At 41.2% G+C, this 21,946-nt stretch overlaps 2 protein-coding genes and 1 long non-coding RNA gene across 8 annotated transcripts in view; 2 read left to right on the forward strand and 1 right to left on the reverse strand.

Moving 5' to 3' along the window:
* Positions 1-13,619, reverse strand: part of LOC137314484 (nucleolar protein 4-like) — a 426,906-nt gene extending 413,287 nt beyond the window's left edge. For 3 of the 6 annotated variants that reach the window (XM_067979819.1, XM_067979838.1, XM_067979812.1), the window contains exons 1-2: positions 12,891-13,619; positions 7,570-7,719 (exon numbers count right to left, since the gene is read on the reverse strand). In XM_067979819.1, coding sequence (XP_067835920.1) covers positions 7,570-7,719; positions 12,891-13,172 — 432 coding nt within the window. In that variant the 5' untranslated portion in view covers positions 13,173-13,619. Of the gene's footprint in view, positions 1-7,569; positions 7,720-8,028; positions 8,228-10,420; positions 10,520-12,890 lie in introns of those variants that run through there. The other 3 variants (XM_067979813.1, XM_067979825.1, XM_067979829.1) reach the window with 3 other exon arrangements.
* On the forward strand, positions 8,708-20,286 carry LOC137314538 (uncharacterized). The gene is made up of 4 exons (XR_010961220.1): positions 8,708-9,159; positions 15,173-15,319; positions 19,686-19,880; positions 20,110-20,286. It is a non-coding gene; the product is annotated as an uncharacterized lncRNA (long non-coding RNA).
* An 83-nt stretch (positions 20,287-20,369) lies between these two features.
* LOC137308225 (uncharacterized) lies at positions 20,370-21,669 on the forward strand. Its single transcript, XM_067977071.1, has 4 exons — positions 20,370-20,375; positions 20,410-20,641; positions 20,749-20,761; positions 20,847-21,669. Exons 1-4 carry the CDS (start codon positions 20,370-20,372, stop codon positions 21,562-21,564), a joined length of 969 nt encoding a protein of 322 aa, XP_067833172.1. The 3' UTR covers positions 21,565-21,669.
* The last annotated feature ends 277 nt before the right edge of the window (positions 21,670-21,946 follow it).

Raw genomic sequence — 21,946 nt, forward strand, 5'->3', positions numbered from 1 at the left:
GAAGAGGTAACAAAGAGGGTCAAGAACCAGAGGACACAGATTTAAGGTGATTGGCAAAAGAATCAAAGGCAACATGAGGAAAAACTTTTCTACGCAGCAAGTAGTTATGATCTGGAATGCGCTGCCTGAAAGGTTGGTGGGAGCAGATTCAATCATGGCTTTCAAAAAGGAATTGGATTAATACTTGAAGGGAAATAATTTGCAGGGCTACTGGGAAAGAGCAGGGGAATGGGACTAACTGGATTGCTCTTACAAAGAGCCGGCACGTAACCATTCTATGATACGATGACACGAAACTCGGAAATGCAGTAAACAATGAGAAAGATAGTAACAGACTTCAGGAGGACAGACAGACTGGTGAAATGGGCAGGCACATGGCAGATGAAATTTAACGCTGAGAAGTGTGAAGTGAAACATTTTGGTAGGAAAAATGAGTAGAGGCAATATAATATCTAATACAGGAGACCTTCTTTTGACTGCATCTGTCCACTGCATAAGCAGTCCTACATCATGCTTCTTCCTGTCACTAATATGCCAGTAGCTAGAGACCTTCTCCGTGCACATCAACTCACACAGCTCCCATTCATTCCACTTCATCCAGGCCAAAATCAATATCAGAACGCACAACTATTTTAATACTACCATAACTTTACAATTCAAACTGTGTGCACATGTCTACTTTTTCTTTCCGCTGTACTTCCCCTTGGTCCCAGTGTACAATATATGTGTGAGGTGACTGACTACTGCATATCCAGATAAGCCTTGGGACTGAGGTGGCCCACGTTTCATGGCAGCCAAGTCTGGAGATGGACCAACTCCAGGCTTCATCTTTTATGATGCAGCATAAACAACCTGGCCCTGTTTTTTTTTTCTACCCATACACAGGCTGGCAAGAGTACACACATATGCTGCTATTCCAAGAGAGAAGCCCTTTAGGATAAAAGGGACAGTGGCAGCGTGGACATAAAATTGGCTAAGAGGCATAAAGCAGAGAGTAGTGATGAACAATTGTTTTTCAGACTGGAGGGAAGTATACAGTGGTGTCTCCCAGGGGTCAGTATTAGGACCACTGCTCTTTTTGATATATATTAATGACCTGGACTTGGATATAAAGAGCATAATTTCAACATTTGCAGATGACAGAAAATTCAGAAATGTAGTAAACAGGGAGAAGGATAGAGCAGACTTCAACAGGACATAGACAGACACATGGCAAATGAAATTTAATGCAGAGAAGTGTGAAGTGATGCATTTAGGAAGAAAGAGGAGAGGCAATATAAACTAAATGTTACAATTCAAAAGGGGTTCAGGAACATAGAAACCTGGGGGTGTATGTACACAAATCTTTGAAGGTGGCAGGACAAGTTGAGAAGGCTGTTAAAAAAGCATATGGGATCCTGGGCTTTATTAATAGGGGCATAGAGTACCAAAGCAAGGAAGTTATCATAAGCCTTCATAAAACACTGGTTAGGTCTCAGTTGAGTACTGTGTTCAATTCTGGGCACCACACTTTAGGAAGGATATCAAGGCCTTGGAGAGGGTACAGAAGAGATTTACTAGAATGGCACCAGGGTTGAGGGACTTCAGTTACATGGAGAGACTGGAGAAGCTGGGGTTGTTTTCCTTAGAGCAGGGAAGGTTAAGAGGAGATTTGATAGAGGTGCTCAAAATCATGAACAGTTTTGATTGAGTAAATAAGAAACTGTTTTCAGTGGCAGAAGGGTCGGTAACCAGCGGACACACATTTAAGGTGATTGGCAAAAGAGCCAGAGGCAACATGAGGATTTTTTTTCTTAAAACACAGCGAGTTGTGGTGATCTGGAATGCACTGCCTGAAGGGGTGGTGGAAGCAGATTCAATAATACCTTTCAAAAGGGAATTGAATAAATACTTGAAGGGAAAAAAAAATACAGGGCTATGGAGAAAGAGCAGGGGAGGGGGACTAATTGGATAAGAACATAAGAAATAGGAGCAGGAGTAGGCCATACAGCCCCTCGAGCCTGCTCCACCATTCAATAAGATCATGGCTGATCTTCAACCTCAACTCCACTTTCCTGCCTAATCCCCATATCCCTTGATTCCCCTAGAGTCCAAAAATCTATCTATCTCAGCCTTGAATATACTCAATGACTCAGCATTCACAGCCCTCTGGGGTCGAGAATTCCAAAGATTCACAACCCTCTGAGTGAAGAAATTCCTCCTGATCTCAGTCTAAATGGCTGACCTCTTATCCTGAGGCTATAGCCATAGTTCTAGACTCTCCAGCCAGGGGAAACAGCCTCTCAGCATCTACCCTGTCAAGCCCCCTCTGAATATTTTTTGTTCAATGAGATCGCCTCTCATTCTTCTAAACTCCAGCAAGTATAGGCCCATTCTACTCAATTTCTTCTCATAGGACATCCCTCTCATTCCAGGAATCAATCTAGTGAACCTTCATTGTACTGCCCCTAAGGCAAGTATATCCTTCCTTAGATAAGGAGACCAAAACGGTACACAGTACTCCAGGTGAGGAATCACCAAAGTCCTGTACAATTGTAGTAAGACTTCCTTACTCTTGTACTCCAACCCCCTTGCAATAACGGGCAACATGCCTTCCTAATTGCTTGCTATACCTGCACACTAACTTTTTGTGTTCCTTGTACGATAGCTTTTTCAAAGAGCCGGCACAGGTACGATGAGCTGAATGGCCTCCATTTGTGCTGCATCATTCTATGATTCTAACCTCCAGTTGCAGGAAACAAAATACCCTCCTCTAAACAATATCCACCTCAGAGATACTAAACTAGTGCTCCTGCTGCCAGTTGTATGGTGGCGGTTTAAATTAGGGGTGGGCTTAGGGCAGAAGTTGGGGGAAATAGGTCAGTGACGTTAGCCTCATCCACTTCACGCCATTTAAAATGTGGCGGTATGGGCTGCCAGTAGACCTTAATGAGGAATGGTGATGTTTTTTGGGCAGGAAAATTCTGATGTAATGTTAGACCAGCAATTTTGAGGTGACACGTATTTCTGCCCTATTTTGTTCCATTTATAACAACAACATACATTTATATAGCGCCTTTAACATAGTAAAACATCCCAAAGAGCTTCACAGGAGCGTTATCAAACAAAATTTGACACTGTGCCACATAAGGAGGTATTAGGACAGGTTGGTCAAAGAGGTAGGCTTTAAGGAGCATCTTAAAAGGAGGAGATTTAGGGAGGGAATTCCAGAGCTTAGGGCCTAGGCAGCTGAAGGCACTGTTGCCAATGGTGGAGTGATTAAAATCAGAGATGCGCAAGAAGCAAGAATTGGAGGAGCGCAGAGATCTCGGAGGGCTGTAGGAGGTTACAGAAATAGGGAGGGGCAAGGCAATGGTGGGATTTGAAAACAAGGATGAGAATTTTAAAATCGAGGCGTTCCCGGACCGGGAGCCAATATAGGTCAGCGAGCACAGAGCTAATGGGAGAATGGGATTTGGTGCAAGTTAGGATATGGGCACCAGAGTTTTGGATGAGTTTATGGAGGGTGGAGGGTGGAAGATGGGAGGCTGGCCAGGAGAACATTGGAATAGTCCAGTCTGGAGGTAACAAGGGCATGATGATTATAGCCCCAAAATGGGCATTAATTCAGAGGAAAATCCAGTCCACAGAGCTCCTCTGGAGATTACCCATTAGCTAGGATGTTTGAAGACTGCCTGGGTCGGGAGGGACAGAGAAATGTAAGTGAGATACAAGTAGATTGTGCCACAGAACTAATTTAATCTCTGTATTTATCATGAAATGATGGCAAAAGACTTAAGTCTCCAAATTCTTCTCTCTTGTCCACCTCCATGATTTACTTGCAGCATTCTGACCTGTGCACAAGTGTGACATGATGACTGCTCTAATGTAAAAACAACTATTTAAAAAAAACTCTTATGGCGCTACATTACCTTGCTTTCAAAAATGTGAACAAACACCTTGTTTCCCATGCTCAATAGAATTCAATTTGGTTACAATACACAGGAACCAAGATCATGATATTAAACCTTGTCCATGCATACTAAGTAAGCTTGTAGGAGAAGGGAAAGGAAGAAAAGGAAATATTGGGACTTTGGGACTTCAATCCAATAAATCAGAAGATCTCAAGCTTTTAATTTGGCAGGTAAACCGTTAGATATTTAATTTAGAGTATGTTACAGCAGTGATAAAAGCAATTTCTTCCAATACACTGCTATTTTCTGCATAGAACAATAATACAATATTATTAGGAATATACCAGTTGATCTCCCATGGTGTTACTCATAGGCAAGAAGAAACTATCTCTCTTCCTGTAGCTTTTTTCTACTTCTTTCCCACTCTTGATTCTCTGTGTATGCATGCATGTATCTTCCATTCGCTCTCCGTATGACTGTCATCTTTTCCTGTAGTGGTGTTGATATCCTGAAAGCGAGCTCCACAGGGGTGAGAGGTGGTTGGTCCAGGCAAAGATCAATCTTCAGGGGTACTGACTGTGAAGGGGTAATTTTTTTTCTTTACACAACTGCTGCTCTCTAACAAAGACAGGGGCAGGTGAATGCCTGAGATGTGTCCCTAGAGGTGCAAGTACTCATTGGCCCCCTTCAAATTAGATGCCCTCCCCTGAATTTGCATATTCCAGCACATTTAATGCTGGAGGACATCACTGAATGTGATTCTGGGCCTGTGGAAATTTGGGGTCTATATTTTTAGGATTTTTTAATTGGGTTGGGGAGGGGTTGAAGGCCAGCAAGGCCACTCAAAAATAAAGTCAGGGTTATGACTAGTTCCTTCATCTAGTGAAATAAATGTTGAAATATTTTATGATTGATTATTTTCAACAAATGTGAAACTTGAGCCAATCAGCATACTACGCACAATACAAACACTTTCCTTCCCCTTACTGACAGGTTTCAGATGCTCAGACAGGCAGATATATTGAGCCGTATATCCAAATTTGCTGATGACACCAAGTTAGGTTGCACAGTAAATAGTGTAGATGGGAGCAGAAAGTTGCAAAGGGACATGAGTGAGCAAAACTGTGGCAGATGGAGATCAATGTGGGGAAATGTGAGGTCGTCCACTTTGGACCCAAGAAAGATGGATCAGAGTATTTTCTAAATGGCGAGAAACTAGGAACTGTGGACAAGCAGAGAAATTTAGGGGTCCAAGTACAGAAATCACCAACAGCTAGTGGATAGGTACAAAAAATAATTAAAGGCTAATGGAATGTTGGCCTTTATCTCAAGACGACTAGAATACAAAGGGGTGGATGTTATGTTAGTTATATAAAGTTCTGGTTAGATCCCGTTTAGAGTGCTGCATTCAGTTCTGGACACCACACCTCAGGAAGGATATATTGGCCTTGAAGGGGGTGCAATGCAGATTCACCAAAATGATACCGGGGCTAAAAGGGTTAAATTATGAGGACTAGCCTTGTATTCTCTTGAGTATAGAAGATTAAGGGGTGATCTAATTGAGGTGTTTAAGATGATTGAAGGAGTTGATAATGGTAGATAGAGAGAAACTATTCCCTCTAGTGGGGTGTCCAGAACAAAAGGGGCATAACCTTAACATTACTGCTAGGCCATTCAGGGGTGATGTCAAGACACACTTCTTCACACAAAGGGTTGCAGAAATCTAGAACTCTTCGTTCCTCCTCTCCCTCCCCCAAAATCTGTTGATGCTGGGTCAATTGAAAATTTCAAAATTGAGATTGGTAAATTTTTGTTAGGCAAGGGTATAAAGGGTTAAAGAATCGTGGCCAGTAGATGGAGTTAAGATACAGATCAGTCATGATCTAAATGAATAGCAAAACATGTTCGAGTGGCTGAATGGCCTACTCCTGTTCCTATGTATTCCTTATCCCACAATAGTTAAATGCAGTGTTAGGTATTGTAGTGCTACAAAATGCATTATTATTCAAGGCTATCTATCTTCAGGTCAAATGCCACAATCAGCTTTATTATTCTTTCACAATCATGCCGTCTGTCTCACAGTTGCATTCAGCGTAACATGAGATAATGAAAAGTTGACAAATGAGGGTGTCACATTTTGGGATATTTTGACCATTTTGCCATAGAAACAAAATTGCGGGGGGGGGGGGGGGGGGGGGGGGAAGAGGGTGGTGAGGGAAAAGTTACACATAAGGATTGTGTTTTAAAGCAAGGTACATTCATGCAAGCTTTTTAAAAAGTACCAAGATGAAAGGTAATTAAAATGCTGATGAGATAAGCTTTGATGTTGTTTCCCAAAATTTAATGAATTTGCGATTTGTTAGCCTGTCTTGGCAATTGATATACACCTCACATTCACTGTGTCGCGAGGTCCCTGGTTCCAGACATTCAACAGGGGGTTGTATGCCATGGGCCCTCCTTTTGGGTTGTAAACATGGCAATAAAAAGACAGAGATGCAGTAAGTCAGTCAAGCTTTTAAACAGAATGCTGCATAGGCAAGCTTTCACTGGGCTCAGAAGGAGAACGCAGGAGGATAGTTAAGAGTCAGTTTGTTTAAGCTGAGCAAGATGACCCACTGGTGGCAAAGTGTAGTATGTTCATTATTTATGTATTATTATGCAAAGACAACTTGTACTGATCGGACTGACTTAATTCAATCATAACTGTCACCCAGTTAAACATTCACATGTTGTGAAATAAAGCAGCTGCATGATGCCAGATACGAATCATCTTACCAGGTGCTTTCCTGGTTTGCCTTGGAAAAGATTGGAGCGATTTGTGCTAAAGGCATGAATATCTGGTTCAGATCACAAGGCAATATCCATCATTGCATCCCTGGGTTACACTATCATGCAAGTAGATATTGGGCAGTGTGAGTCCACTGCAGCACATGAGGGCATGAGATCCTCTTACATGAGCGAGTGATGCTACTGAACCAGAGAAGGTATCTACAGCAGATCCAAATTTGTAATGGAGGGTAAGACTCCTGCCATTTTTTCCTCATTTCCTGGTCACCCAAGTACTAATTGTAATCAAGAGAGCAGTAATCCAGGAATGTAAAGCTCTGAGGAATGGAATGAAAAGCTGAATTTAAAAATATAAGAAACCCTTAATTCATAAATGTGTCATCTTGCAACTCTCTCCCCACCTCAATGCAAAACTAATGGCTGAAACATATTCAAGCTTAGGCTGTGAACAGAACATTGCTCATGACATGCGTTACTTTGGACACTTATGAGCCTAAATGAAGCCTGCTGATGCAGAGAGGCACTCCACAATTTTAATTTGGTTACTGAGACATTTGTACAAGCGGCACTCTTGAATTATGCTCGGGACTTGCTCCCACTTCATTGTAATAGCAATCTAGTGTCTGGAAGCTCTTGTATTTTTTTTAATTATGTTTTAACACATCATTTTACCTAGAGCTGAGCTTGCACCAGTTTGCCTTCCTTAATACAGAAATAACTTTTCTTTTTAAAAAGTTCAAAAGAACAAACAGTTCTCAAGAATTGTATGATCATCAATGAATTTTTAAAACACTTAAGGTTGCCCTGAACCAAAATACAGTTGTATCGTTTAGAAGCTTAGACGTATTAAATCTTACACTATACAAATATGAACAGATCAATCACTTACTGCCTTGTAGGTTCTTTTCTGACCAGCGTGTTTTCGGGATTTTTCTCCATTTGCTCCCATTTCTACGTGCATGGAGTAAATAATATCAAAAAAATCTTCAACCACTGCGACCCGTTTTAAAGACTGCTTCTCTGTAGTACTGACTCCATCCTGTGAACCCACGAAAGAAGTCTTGTTCAAGATAGCAATATTTAGGCTGGATGAACAAATAAGAGACTGCACAGCAAAAGGGATAGTCCAGTAAATGATTTGAGTTATCTATCCATGTTGTTGACAACCTGACTTCTGTTGGATGTTAACAAATTAAGTAAAACAAGAATGTAAAATTTCATTCGAATTAATTTTAAATAACTTCTGCCTTAACATAACTCAATATCTTAATGCATTCAACTGCATAAAAAAATGTCATAAAAACTGGCATATTTTGTGCTAAACGGAACTTTGCGGAAAGAGAATTACAATTTCAGCCTGAGTGCCTGCTCCGACTGATGTAACAATTCCCCCAGTGTCCTAATCAACATTGTTCCTTTAACAAATCCCGCTAAAAAAAAATCAACTGGTCGTTCATCTCATGTGCTGTTTGTTGAGCCTTCTGCAAACTGGCTGCTGTTTACAGTGATTACACTTCAAAAAGAATTCATTGCTGTGAAGAGCTCTGCGGTTCGATAAAGCTACATAAATGCAAGTTCTTTCTATGCACCGATCTTTGCCTCTTCCAGTTCAAACATTAACAGCAACCTGGTCACCAAGGTTTGCCTTCCTTTCTTAAGTTTAATAACATGCTTATTTTGCAACATTACCCATCTGCCATAGAGACAGTGTACCCAAGCACTCAGACTCTCACTACCACTCCACTAAGCTTTTTATTGTAAGAACTCGTCCATGCCGTGGCTAATGCATCAATTACACGTTCCCTTTACCTCGCCCCTATAAATTCATATGGTCTCCTGCTATAGGACCGTATATTTCCTGTAGAAAACACCTTGAAGGTACATGCCAAATTTGGGGCGTAGAAAGGGCAATGATTAATCTACTATAATAGTTCAGTACAAACCCAACCCACTAGCAGGTCAATCCAACAGGTTATGTGCCAACAAATATGTGTAAGATTTCAAATAATCTGAACTTGGTTTGTGTCTTGAAATGCACACAGCCTGATCAAATACAGACCGGTATGGACAGGAATCTGTCAGCACAAACTCTGAAAAAGATAAGTACTTGTAGTGAGCGTGCAGCAAGGCCACACTGAGGGAGGCCCGTACGAGAGAACAGGCTAGACATCACATGACGAGGATGACCAGAAGCCAGTTCAGGACATTTTTTCTAGATCTGAGAGAAGAGTCAGAGCTGCTATAATATTAATTTCACCTTTATTAATAACATGAAAATACAATAGGAGATGGTACGTTGACTTAGCGTGGATGAGTACTGAAGACCGTCTCCCCCAATGGCTATCAATGAAACTGGACAGTGCACCCTGACATGACCGACCTGCACAACTGAACAATCTTATTCAGTGTCGAGCTCGTACAATACATATATATTGTTGGCACAGTTTGTGTACTCCTCGGAGTTTCGGGCGGGTATCAGGTAAGCGCGAAGTGATCATTTTTGTTTAGAATACAAAGATTTTGTAATGCCCGGTTTTTCAAAGACTCAGCGAGACGTGTCTTCAATATTCGAAGTATAACACAACATCCAATTGCCGTTCATGGCATTTCAAAGATCAAATGCAACATAATTTAATCCCGTCACTTTGTCAAAGGAGGCACAACCGCCAGCTCGGTCCAAAACTAAAGTGGGACTAAAGAAATTCAAAGCACGTTGATAGATATCTCAACCCAAATCAGCAGCTCGAGCCTGCTCATCATAATATGCATTTTAAATTTGGTGCCAACAGGGAATAGTTTAGATGTATTGAGGGCACTCAACCATCTGATGTCAGAAGGTATGCCCCAGGTACCGTCTTTTTTTTAAAAAGAAGTGGTGATGTAATTGTGGATAAGATTTACCCATCAGATCCTCAAAATCAAGGAGTAATTAATGCGTCAGATTTATTTATTTGCGACATGCTTTTTCTCTCCCTTCCCCACCCCATGCTGGAAGAGAGACACTGAATGAAACACCCATTAAGGGACAAATTAAAAGGAGCGCATGTTATTATCCCCAAGGGTTCAAAATCTTGGTCATGAAAAACAGATGGGAATGTAAGCTCGTTAACCTCGTATGATTCACACCTGTGGCAATTAGCACTGTATCTGGAAAATATTGAATTTTATTTTTCTGTCACACCAACTTAAAATGGTTCTAATGGCATCAGCAGCGATTTATTTCAACATAAAAGGACAACATATCCTACACGATTTCAGTTTCATAAGAAATTTTACGGCAATAAGTGAGTGGCCTGATGACAACAATCCTGTTACCGTATAGAAGTATGCTGTTTTCAATCGCTGTAGCTAGCACAGTCCGCACAGCAATTACACAGTCGGTGCAATTCTGCTTCCACGTCGCACTAACAACTAAATCACATCTTTCCAAGTTGCGGGGGGGGGGGGGGGGGTCGGTGTATAAAACCAATCCTTCCATTCTTGCAATGCATCTAAAGAACTGCTTCAGATTCATTGTAAAATGATCAGTTGCTGGAGCTGTTCTCGGCCGGTGCCAGGGAGAGAGCTACTAGTAGGAACTGAAGCTGAAGATAAATATTTTTAGCTCGAGCATGTATCAGAAGGAACATCCTCCTCCCTCCCCCCCCCCCCGTTTAAACGAAAACCTGGTGAACTTTTTGGCCTAGCAGCTGCTGCCGTGGGCTGCGAAAGCGACTCCCATTGTCCACCGGGAAACTAACAGGTTGATTATGCGTCGTAGGTCGGAGCGCAGACAGGTAGTAACCGTCTCCATGGGAACATGCGAGCCGCGCGAGGTGAGGAGATCCTGGAGCGTGGATGCGTGCACACGCGCACACTGTTTCGGCCCTGGAATTTTCAGCGAGGCCGCGCGCGCGCGCCCTCGCTCGGTCAGCTCGCCCGCGCCCAGGCGCGACCCACAGCCTTTCGCAGCACAGATGCATTACGCCAGATTGTCGACACCCGACCGGCCAGGCAACACCAGCAGCTCTCGGAGGAGGGGGGGGGGGAGGGGAGGGGCGAGATGGCACGCCATTCCGGGTCTCGTCATCGAATTTTAAACCTTAAAATATACAGCTGGAAAGCCACATGATTTAACGTTAGCGTTTAGTTTTTTTCCCTCCCACATTTAAAAATTACAAATTATACATATATTGACTGCAAAACAAACACAAGAGTCTGTGACCGGAGTAACTTGCTAATAAAATAAATATTCCAGAAGATAAGGTTGGTGACAGGCCTACTAGATAGCAATATGGTCGCCAGAACACACTGTATGCACACACAGTAAAATTGATAACTGAGCTGCCTGGTATTTTTTTAAAGCTACCCTCTGGCTTTATTAATCATGTATACCAAAACAAAATTAGTGTAGGATACAGCGGTGTCTTCAGAGTTTACATCCATTCTTCCAACTAGAGCTGAATATCTTTGTGACTTGCCAGTTTTAAGGAAAACTGATCTAAATATAAAATAACACTTCTTTATAATATTCTTCAACTGAGACCTTTGCACTTTTTGCTAATGTGTCAGTTAAGTGCAGAAACTCCCTTTTCGCCAACAGTGTATATGTATTTTTATATCAAAGCGAATTTGATTGTCAAAATCTCCACCGTGAAAATTTAGTACCTATAGCAGAGACATTTAGTTCCTGCTAAAAATTATCTTCAGCATTTAATATGTTTGAGTAGGCAACAGCTCCCACCCATGCTGTTATTCTGAACGATATTTTAAAAAGTCTTGTATTTACTTGGTGTACATGAGAAACAGAACCTATTAATCAGTTAAAACAGGTAAGTAGGTGGTCAATCGTTGTCAGATTTTTGTCAGCATTCATCGGCTGATGGTACCTTCGTCCCATCGTGATGAAAGAAATGCCAGGTCGCGAGGTTCTGTTGCCTGGTGACAAAAGTGCATCTCCCAGACCACAGGAGGATATGAATGCAGAAATATCGATTAATTCTAATCTAACTCTCCATGATGCTGTTCATTGAGCAGTGAAATATCGAAATGCACCGTCGATGTAGCCTCTGGAACCCACGAGATTGCCTGTACTTTTAATGGGAATGAATACAGTTTGCTTTCTGTGGAATGTATAAAATGGATACTGAACGATGCAAAGAGACCTCCCATTTTATTTGCAATTGCCTGTCCTGTTGATGGCACTTGTAATTCAGTCTCTTAGGCAATCGGGTACTGTAGTTAATTAGCAGGCGATGTTGCTCCAGCTCCCTGGTCTTTTAAAAGATAGTAATCATGATGCCTAATTATCAGACAGCAACGGCGGATTTACTGGCAAGAGCGGATCTCTTGGGCAGACAGGAAAGAACTGTCCAAAAAAAAAGTCCCTAAAGCCCCCAGCATAATCCTGGTTGTCAGAAACTGAAAGGAAAACAGAGCCCCATCATACGCACCCTCATTGTAATCACCTCCCTTTCTGTTTCACCGGGATAATCGGGTGGGTGGGTTGCGATTTGGATTGTTAACAAAAATGTTTCTAAACAACAGCTATCACCATTTACTCGTCTGATGCTATCGAAATCTGTGAACCTGCAAGTGCTGCTTGAAATAAGTGTTTAACCAAAGCCATTTAAACAGAAAATTACTTACAAAATGGAAATATAGATAGAAAGAAAGCTACTAAACACTTTTTTTGAAATTGCAATAGCATCATCACATTGCTCTGTTTTAATAACAGGAACATAATACCAGATTTATACAAGAAAATAAGTCTGTTTAAAAAATAACTGGAAAAACAGAGACGGGGGGGGGGGGGGGGGGGAGATACACACCCACCAGCGCTGCATTTGGCTTCCTACCAAAAATTCTGTCCCGACACTATGTAATGATATCCGGGATGCATCAAGCACTCTCACCTCAAATTATGCCTTAAAATTCGACACCCTGGGAATTTAATAGTACTTTTAAAAAATATTTCTTCTCAAGGTAAGTGTTTGAGCTGTAAACTAAACAAGCAATTAACCCTTAACGTCATTTTCCCTGTAATTAAATAAAGAGATCATTATAAGCTGAGTGTACAGTCTGGACGTGCCAGCCTAGGCAACATGACCGCCTGATGCACGATACTAAAGACCCCATCATCAACCAGCCAACTGTGGCACCCCTTTTTTTTTCTTTACGTATAGACTTGGAGACAAATAAACATCAACTTTAATACAAGTGAGCACTAACCGTTGTTTTAACTGGTACGTAAAGGACCTGTTTACCACCTCCAGCCTTCAGCTCCTCCGACGGTCCCAGCTGGAACCCTTTCGATTTCACCCAGAATTTAAATTTGGCGTTATCGGCAGAGCTGGGCTCTACTCCGCTCAGGAATTGGACGATGCGATCGTATTTCTTACGGGTGACCGTCTTGGTTTTGCCAGAGTCCCCGTAGGTCTTCAGACACCACTCCTGAAACTGACGGTACAGGTCCCGGTCGCTGCTGTCCCGTGCGGCCGCTTTGTTCTCCATAATAGCCCAGGAGCCTGGGACTCGAGTGTGGTTAATATGTGGACTTTACACCTGGATAGCCCAATGGAGCAACAATACACCGAAAGGGGTGTTAACCGACAAATCCCAACAGCGATGACAATATATTAAATCCGTCTTTATATTTTTTTAAAATAATATATAAATAAACGATATAAAAGATCGAGCAATGCACACAGGCAAACTGTCCGTTTGTAAAGAGAGCGATGCGGCCGGAGCCCGCTCTGGCAGCAGTTTTTTTTTTGTTCTTGCCCCGTTAGTACCGTTACCAGCACTGCCGCCTTTACCCAAACCGGTGCCGCCTGCGGGACTGTGCTCCTGTCTCACGCCGTGCAGAGTGGAGGCGAGCGGATCACGCGCCGCGCTCTCTCGGCCCCCCGAGCTGCCACAGACGGAGCGCGAGCGCCGGGTTTCCCTGCTCCACGAGCACTTCCCTTTTTGTTTCGAGCCACGCTATTGGACAGCGGAACAAAAGTTTCTCTGGCGACGGCCAATCAATGATGTCACGTACAGCTGTCCCATTTAGGAATACAGTGCAACACGCATGCATTCTGCACTGTGATGGCAGCGCACATTCAACAGCTGATACAGGTGAATCCAAAAATACATTTTGCATTTTCAAAAGAAACAAAGGTCTTTGTCTGATTAGTGCGCGAAAGAAAACAAGGGAATCAGGCAAAATTACGGATTATATCACGTTAAAACAATTATATAATTATTGTCTCGATTTAATACCATAAACATGAGTGAGATATGTCAGGTTCTCCATATTAAATACTCAAAACATCTGTAAGAATGCTGCAAATATACATATTTTGGTCTTGAAATATTAGATACCTAAACATATTTACAGGAACAGAGAGACCTGGGGGTGCACCTACACAAATGTTTGAAGGTGGCAGAACAAGTTGAGAAGGCTGTTAAAAAGCATATTAATAAATCCTGGGCTTTATTAATAGAGGCATAAAGTACAAATGCAAGGAAGTTATGCCAAACCTATAGAAAACACTGGTTTGGCCTCAGCTGGAGTATTTGAGTTCACATCTGGGCACCACACTTTAGGAAGGCCTTAGAGAGGGTGCAAAAGAGATTTACTAGAATGGTACCAGGGATGAGAGACTGGAGAAGCTGGGTTATTCTCCTCAGAGCAGATTTGATAGAGGTGTTCAAAATCATGAATGGTTTTGATAGAATAAAGAAGGAGAAACTGTTTCCAGTGGCAGAAGGGTCGGTAACCAGAGGACACACATTTAAGGTGATTGGCAAAAGAATCAGAGGCGACATGAGGAAACATTTTTTTTATGCAGCAAGTTATTACGATCTGGAATGCACTGCCTGAAAGGATGGTGGAAGCAGATTCAATAATAACTTTCAAAAGGGAATTGGATAAATATTTGAAGGGAAAAAATTTACAGGGCTATTGGGAAAGAGCAGGAGAGTGGGACTAATTGGATAGCTGTTTCAAATAGCTGGCACAGTCATGACAGGCCAAATAGCCTCTTTCTATGCTGTAACATACAATGATACTATGTTCTTATCTGTCAGTCTTAAATTTTAGGATTTTTAGTGAGACATGGTTGTGATTGACAATCTAACTGCTTTACCTATCTACATTTAAAAATACTTGGCTCTGATAATATTCTTCTCCTATATGCCTTCAGAACCCTTGGTTGCTGGACACAAAAGAGAGGATAAATGGGTTTCTGCCCCCTTTACATTGCCCTGGTATTTCCTTGCACCTGGAGCAGGCTCATGATTGGGGCAGCCAAGGAGGTGGGTAGGTCCTAATAGGGCCTCTACCTTGCTTTCCGCCAGGTACACTGGGCTGGTGCCCACTTGGAGGGGTGCATGAAGAAGTTGGTGGTAGACTTTGTGCCTGCTCCCCCCACCCCCTATCCCCCTCAGAACAAAGGATCTGAGAGGGTTAGGCAACAAGTCCAGGGAGGCTCAAAATTAAGGTTAAACTTTTTTTATCTCCCCAGTGGATTTTTGGAGCCGGAGGTCTTCTGACTTTTTTTGGAAAACAACCAATACGCCCTACAGCCAGCGGCTCTCACCGCTGCTTTCTCAGGCTTGGAGTAGCAGCTGGATTGCCATTCTGGATTTTGGGCACAGATATCTGCCAAAAGGTAGGTCTGCATCTGGGGAATGTCATGGCAAATGCCCTGAACCTCGAAATCCAGACAGGTTCAGGTAATGTCAGGCAGAGCGCACTTTGGGTGCACAGTAGCCTGACCTGCACCTTGGCAAAAGCGGGGATGAAAATCAGGTTGATTGTATATAGCATATGTTTTGTCCTTCACACTTTAATGATATGTGAGAACAGGAAAATTATTTTAATGAGATCCTTCAAACATCTAAATATAAACTGGGAAACAGCAAGTTGTCTAGAATCAGAGATGGTAGATGCAGATGACTGCTTCTTAACCTTGTCAAGGAAACCATGGCAGGCAATGCTCATCTTAATCTGGTATTTGTAAATGACCCAGAAAATGTACAGGAAATGGAAGTCATAGCACCCTTGGGGGACAGCAACCAATGAATGATAAAGTTTAACATGATCTTAAAAATACCTTAGACCATAAGCAAAGTACATAATTTTAAAAAGACTAAATTCAATAAAATGGAACAACTAAAGCAAATTGCTTGCGGGAGGTTGTTCAACAACACTTCAATTGAAGGCAAATGTAACATCTTTAAAGATATAATGCTGTGCACGCAGAATAAACACATTCCCAAAATGAACAAACTCAGACTAAACAAATGTGACCCAAAATGGATTAGCAAACAAATTAAAAGTGAGATAAAGAGGGAATATGGCATGTACAAATCCTCCAAGGAGAAATGAGAAGGGGCTCACTGGAATGAGCACAAGATATCACAGAACCAGATTAACAAGGTAATGAGAGAGGCAATGAGGGACTGAGAAGAAAACATAGCGGCTGAAGCTAATCATAACAGTCCAAAAATAATTCAGTACCACAACGACAAGAGGGAAATCAAAGATGAAAACCATAAAAGATCCAATGGGCTTGAAACTGAGGATGAGTATAAAATAGTAAATATTCCAAATGACTACATCCTCCAGATAATCACAAAAGAAAATATGAGCAACATGCCTTCTCCAGACAAAGATATCCCGAATAAAATCAATGACTTTGTTATAAATGATTGAAAGTCCTAGACAGGCAAATCGGGCTCAAAACAAATAAATCCCCAGGGATAGATGTAATCCCAAAGTGCTAAAAGAGACCAAGGAAAAGATTTTTGAAACACTGACAATCATTACAAGTGAGTTAATAGACCTTAAGGAGGTACCCAGAAGATTGGAAACAAGCTAATGTAGTACCCATATTCAAAATGGGTGACAAAACAAACACAAACAATTACAGACCCATTAGCCTTACTTCCATTCCACGTAAAATAATGGAATTAATGATTAAGTGCAAATTTGAGTATCATCTGTACAACAATAACGTAGATAATGGCATAAAGCATAGATTCAAAAGGGGAAGATCCTGCCTGACCAACCTGCTCGACTTCTATTATGGAAGTGACAACCCACGTGAACTGTGGCAAGCCCTATGACGTGGTGTATCGTGACTTCCAAAAGGTTTTTCACACAAAAGGCTATTAATTAAACTCAAAGCTTGGGGAGTCAGGATAAACTCTGGAAATGGGTAGCAAACAATGGGTACTCATTACAGGAAATATGTCAGAGTGGAGTGATGTACTGATTGGAGTGCCTCAGGGCTCAGTGCTGGGACAATTACTATTTCTAATTTACATAAATTACCTGGATTCAGAAACCAAATGCAAAGTGGTAAAATTTGATGATACCAAATTAGGAGGGGCAGTGGAATCAGAAGAAGTGGCTCAGAAACAGAATGAGTTGGACAAGATACTTAAATGGGCAGAACAATGGCAGGTGAAGTTTAATGCAAACAAATGTAAAGAGCTACACTTTGAAAGAGAAAATAGATGACACCCGTACAAAGCCAAGTTGAACTACATGGCCAAAATAGTATAATATAAATCAGAGGAGGTAATGATCAAACTTTATAGTGTCCCAGTCAGACTATATCTTGAATATTGCGTCCCGTTCTGGTCACCAGGATACCAGAGACATTCAAACACGGTGGGCAGTGCGAAGAAGAGCCACGAGGCTGAGTTATGAGGAAAGGCTGGAGAAACTTGGGCTTTTCAATCTGGAAATGAGGGAACTTGTAGAACTCATAAAAGTATATAAGATTGTTAAGGGTATAGAAAAAGTTAACCCAGTATATTAGTTTAAATTAAACTACGGGAATAGAACTGGAGGAAACAGGTTCAAACTAGAGAAGACAGATATCAGGAAATGTTTCTTCATAGAAAAAGTAATCAACATTTAGAATAAACGTCCAGATAAAATTATGGAAACAAAATCCTGGAATCATTTAAGAAACAATTGGATGGTACAGTGGAGTGACATTAGGAATCTCTATGGGCTGAATGACCTTCCTCATCCATAATTATCATGCAATCTTGTGAAAAACAAGAAACACAGCTAGAAAAACGACTGATAAGGAGTTGATAAAAACATTTAAAACAGTAAATCAAGCATGAGAAATTAGCAAAACCTGCCGATTAAAGAGAAAAGAAGGGAATCCAATTCAATCACTCCAAATATTTTTGAAAATCTTTTCAGGCATCATCAGGCTTCACCAACCTGAGGACTTATTACTGGAAATAAGGTTTGTAACACAATAACCACATAATAAATTACAAGATGTAGAAGAAAATGATCACTTATATAATCAAATTTATGTGTTCAAAATGCCCACAACATTTTCCATTGGAGACCTGTGCCTGTGCCTTTCTGAGAAGCCTGAGTTTAAAATCCATGGGGTTTCCACAGCCATCACTCAGCTGAGGAGACTCACTATTTTAGATGGACCAGTGGGGGTGACACCAGTTTACACCGTGTGTCACCGATCAATATTCAAACACTCTTTTGGAAGATTTTTAAAAATTCATTCTCAGGATGTGGGCATCACTGGCAAGGCTGGCATTTATTGCCTATCCCTGGTTGCCCTGAGAGGATGGTGGTTGAAGCACTGTAGTGGTTTGATCAACCACTTCAGAGACTGGAGTCACATATAGGCCAGATCGGGTTAATATGACAGGTTTCCTTTCCTAAAAGGAATTCGTGAACCAGTTGGGTTTTTATGACAAAACAACAGCTTCATGGTCACTTTTACTGATACCAGCTCTTTTGTTTCCAGATTTTTTTAAACTATATTCAAATTCTCAAACTGCAATGGTGGGATTTGAACTCAGGCTCTGTGGCTTGTTAGTCCAGGCCTCTGGATTACTATTTCAGTAACGTAACCACTACATTAAAATACCGCTAGATGTTCTCAATGCGTCAGTTTCAGTTTACAGTGTCAACATGTGTTGTCAATCCTGCCACTAATAAGTTTCAATTGACCGTACCTAAACTAAAATCATTTTCAGGTATTTACACCTGTACAATGATGAATGTAAATCCTTGGCCCTTGTCCACTGGTCATGAAAGGCATTGAGCGATCCAGTGGACACCACATGTTCAACCTTACTGGCATGCACCAGAGCTCTAAATATGGACAAGCAGCAGAGCGACTATTCCCAAGAATCCAACCCATTCCGGATCAGTATATGGCAGTTTTCACCAGGCCCAGGAGCAGACCCACATGAGAAGTCCTCCAACCTGCTCACCTTGCATGCTGAGTGACCAAAGATTAACTTAGTAGGAGTAAAAATACAGCCAAAAATCAAAAAGCAACCCCTTCAGGTAATGAAAAAGGGGCTGCAATCTCGGGCATCAATAAAAATATGAAACATGGTTTTGTTCTGGCTACGGAATGGGGTGTAGACTGGTAAAGTGGCTGAGATGGTGATTAGAGTCCACAGCATTGTGCAACACTCTCCATCCCATTCACCATTGGTGCCGGGAAGAATCAGCTGTAGAGAATCAACAAGATAGCAGAACTTGTATGTAAGCCCCACCCCCTTTTCACCTGCCATCCAATGATAGAAACAGACTAACAACTAAAACCCCAAGGAAAGCCAAACTTAGAAGTACTTGAGGTAAATATTTTTTTTTGTATAAAATCATCAAAACAATGAAGAGCATCAACCTTGGAATTTTGTCTGAGGTAACATTCACACAAGTTGACATAAATTACTATATTCAAGGGATATTTTTAACGTTATCTGTGAAACATTTAAGTGTGCAGCCCACCTCCTACTTTATGCGAGACTCTGAACATGAAGCATGTTAGTGTACTTGATATTTGTACCTGGCCACATTTCATGAGCCATATGGTATAGGGTGTTCCTAATACACATCACAGGTCACTTGATGCGGCATGTTGGAGTACAAGCATGTTGGAGTACAGCTTGTTGATTGAGATAAGGTATACGTGAGTAGTCAAATTAACATTGAAATGGTGATTTTTTTTTGTGCCTTTGTAGGCTGTAGTAATAGAGGGGACAGAGATGAGGAGAATTCCGTCTTTCATCTTCCTGCTATTATTACTAACCAAAGGATTGAAACTGAGGAATTATCAAAAAAGAGGCGAGAATTCTGGCTGGCGACGATCACTAGGTCTGAGTTGAAGGTATCTAACCTTCTGTACATTCGAGTCTGCTCAGACCATTTTGTATCAGGTTAGTTTATTGTCAGATATCTTTCTAAGTTGTATTCATACTGAATAATTGTATTAACAAAGACAAAAACATCAATGTTTTTATGTTTGTAGTTACGGAACCGTATGAAACTTAAATTGGGGTAGTCGACTTCTTGAACAGTTACATGCAGTAACGAGCAGGTGTGGTCCACCATACGCAATGTTAAATTTTATGTACGCACTTGGTTATTGTTCAATTTTACTTTTAGGACCCGTCCAGTATTTGGTGACTGGATTATACTATACTGTAATGGATCCTAGCAATTACAAAGGTTGGACAGATTAATCTTTGAAAGGTCAGATAAAATCAGAGATACAAATGTGGCTTACTTTATGTTTCTGTGTATTTTAACAGTGTTAAAATTTAAAGCTTTGTCTTCATTTCAGTGGCCACGTACCATTTTAGCTACGGTCAGGTGCAAAGCTTGCAGGTAACAATTTTTATCACATTATAATTTGAATTGATGGAATGATTGTGTCTTATTGTTTTTTTCTGTTACTGTTTTCAGGCAAGAGTTTATGAGTCAACTAACCCAGACTGGGCACCTTCCTTAAAGCTCAGGCATGAGAAAGTGAAGGAAACTTCAACTGCTGTATCTCGCTATGAGAGGCAAGTGAAAAGAAAGAAGAAGCAGTTGGATCTAGAAGCTGCAGCAGCACTTTTGACTCTCAGGAATGACCAGTCAATAGAGGAGGATGGAAAACTGGACCAAGCAGGTCCAGGTCATATGGCATCCCAGAGTTAACTGAAGGCACAATCAGTGATATGGGATCAAGATCAATCACCTGCTTCTGGATAACTAAAAGTTGGAAGAAAATATGCATCATATCTGAAGATTTTTTTTCAGTGATGAAAATACAGTAAATTGTTATACAGGTCTTCCAAACTTCATGGTGCTTATAACTGTATTTAATTTTTTTGAACCCCTCATTGAACTGCTCGAAGTTCCCTGACCAAGTTTCAGCAACTGGTAATGACAATGATGGGACTTAGACTGCACTTAAGTATGCAAGACTTTGCTTATTGCTTTGGTGTCTCAAGCTCTACAGTGTCTCGCATCTTTTCAACAGTTATAAATATCATGCATGTAAGGTTACATTTCTTGATAAGGTGGCCTACCAGAGATGAGTTAATTAAAACCATGCCAATGGTCGTCAGAGTGAATTTTGGAACCAAAGTTGAAGTTATAATAGACTGTTTTGAGGTTTTTATTGATAGGCCTTCAAATTTAGTAGCCTGTGAACAAATGTGGTCTAATTACAAGCACCACAGTACAATTACATTTTTGATAGAAATTACTCCACAGGATGTAATAAGTTTTGTTTCCAAAGCTTGGGGTGGTAGAGTTAGTGATAAACATCTTACAGAAAACTGTGAATTTTTAAATAATTTTCTACCTGGAGAGCTGATTCTGGCCGACAGAGGCTTTGATATCATTGGAATGTTATGTACACAATTCAAGGTACCTGCATTTACAAGAGGAAAGAATCAGTTATCTTTAAATGAAGTTATTGACACAAGGATAATAGCTAATGTTAGGATTCATGTTGAAAGATTTATAGGCAATATAAGGCAAAAGTATGTGATTATGATTCCTGGGATGAGAGGGTTGTCCTATGAGAAGAGATTGAGAAGAAATGAGTCTATATTCTCTGGAGTTTAGAAGAATGAGAGGTGATCTCATTGAAACGTACAAATTTCGTAGTGTGCTTGACGGGGTAGGTGCGAAGAGGCTGTTTCCCCTGGCTGGAGAGTCTACCACCCCAAGCTTTGGAAACAAAACTTATTACATCCTGTGGAGTAATGTAATTCTACTGTGGTGCTTGTAATTAGACCACATTTGTTCACAGGCTACTAGGGGCATAGTCTCAGAATAAGGGCAGGGCCATTTAGGACTGAGATGAGGAGGAATTTCTTCACTCAGAGGATGGTGAATCTTTGGAATTCTCTACCCCAGAGGGCTGTGGATGGTCAGTCATTGAGTATATTCAAGGCTGAAATTTTTGGACTCTAAGGGAATCAAACGATATGGGGGTCAGGTGGGA

Source organism: Heptranchias perlo, chromosome 3, assembly GCF_035084215.1.
Source record: "Heptranchias perlo isolate sHepPer1 chromosome 3, sHepPer1.hap1, whole genome shotgun sequence".
NCBI lineage: Eukaryota > Metazoa > Chordata > Chondrichthyes > Hexanchiformes > Hexanchidae > Heptranchias > Heptranchias perlo.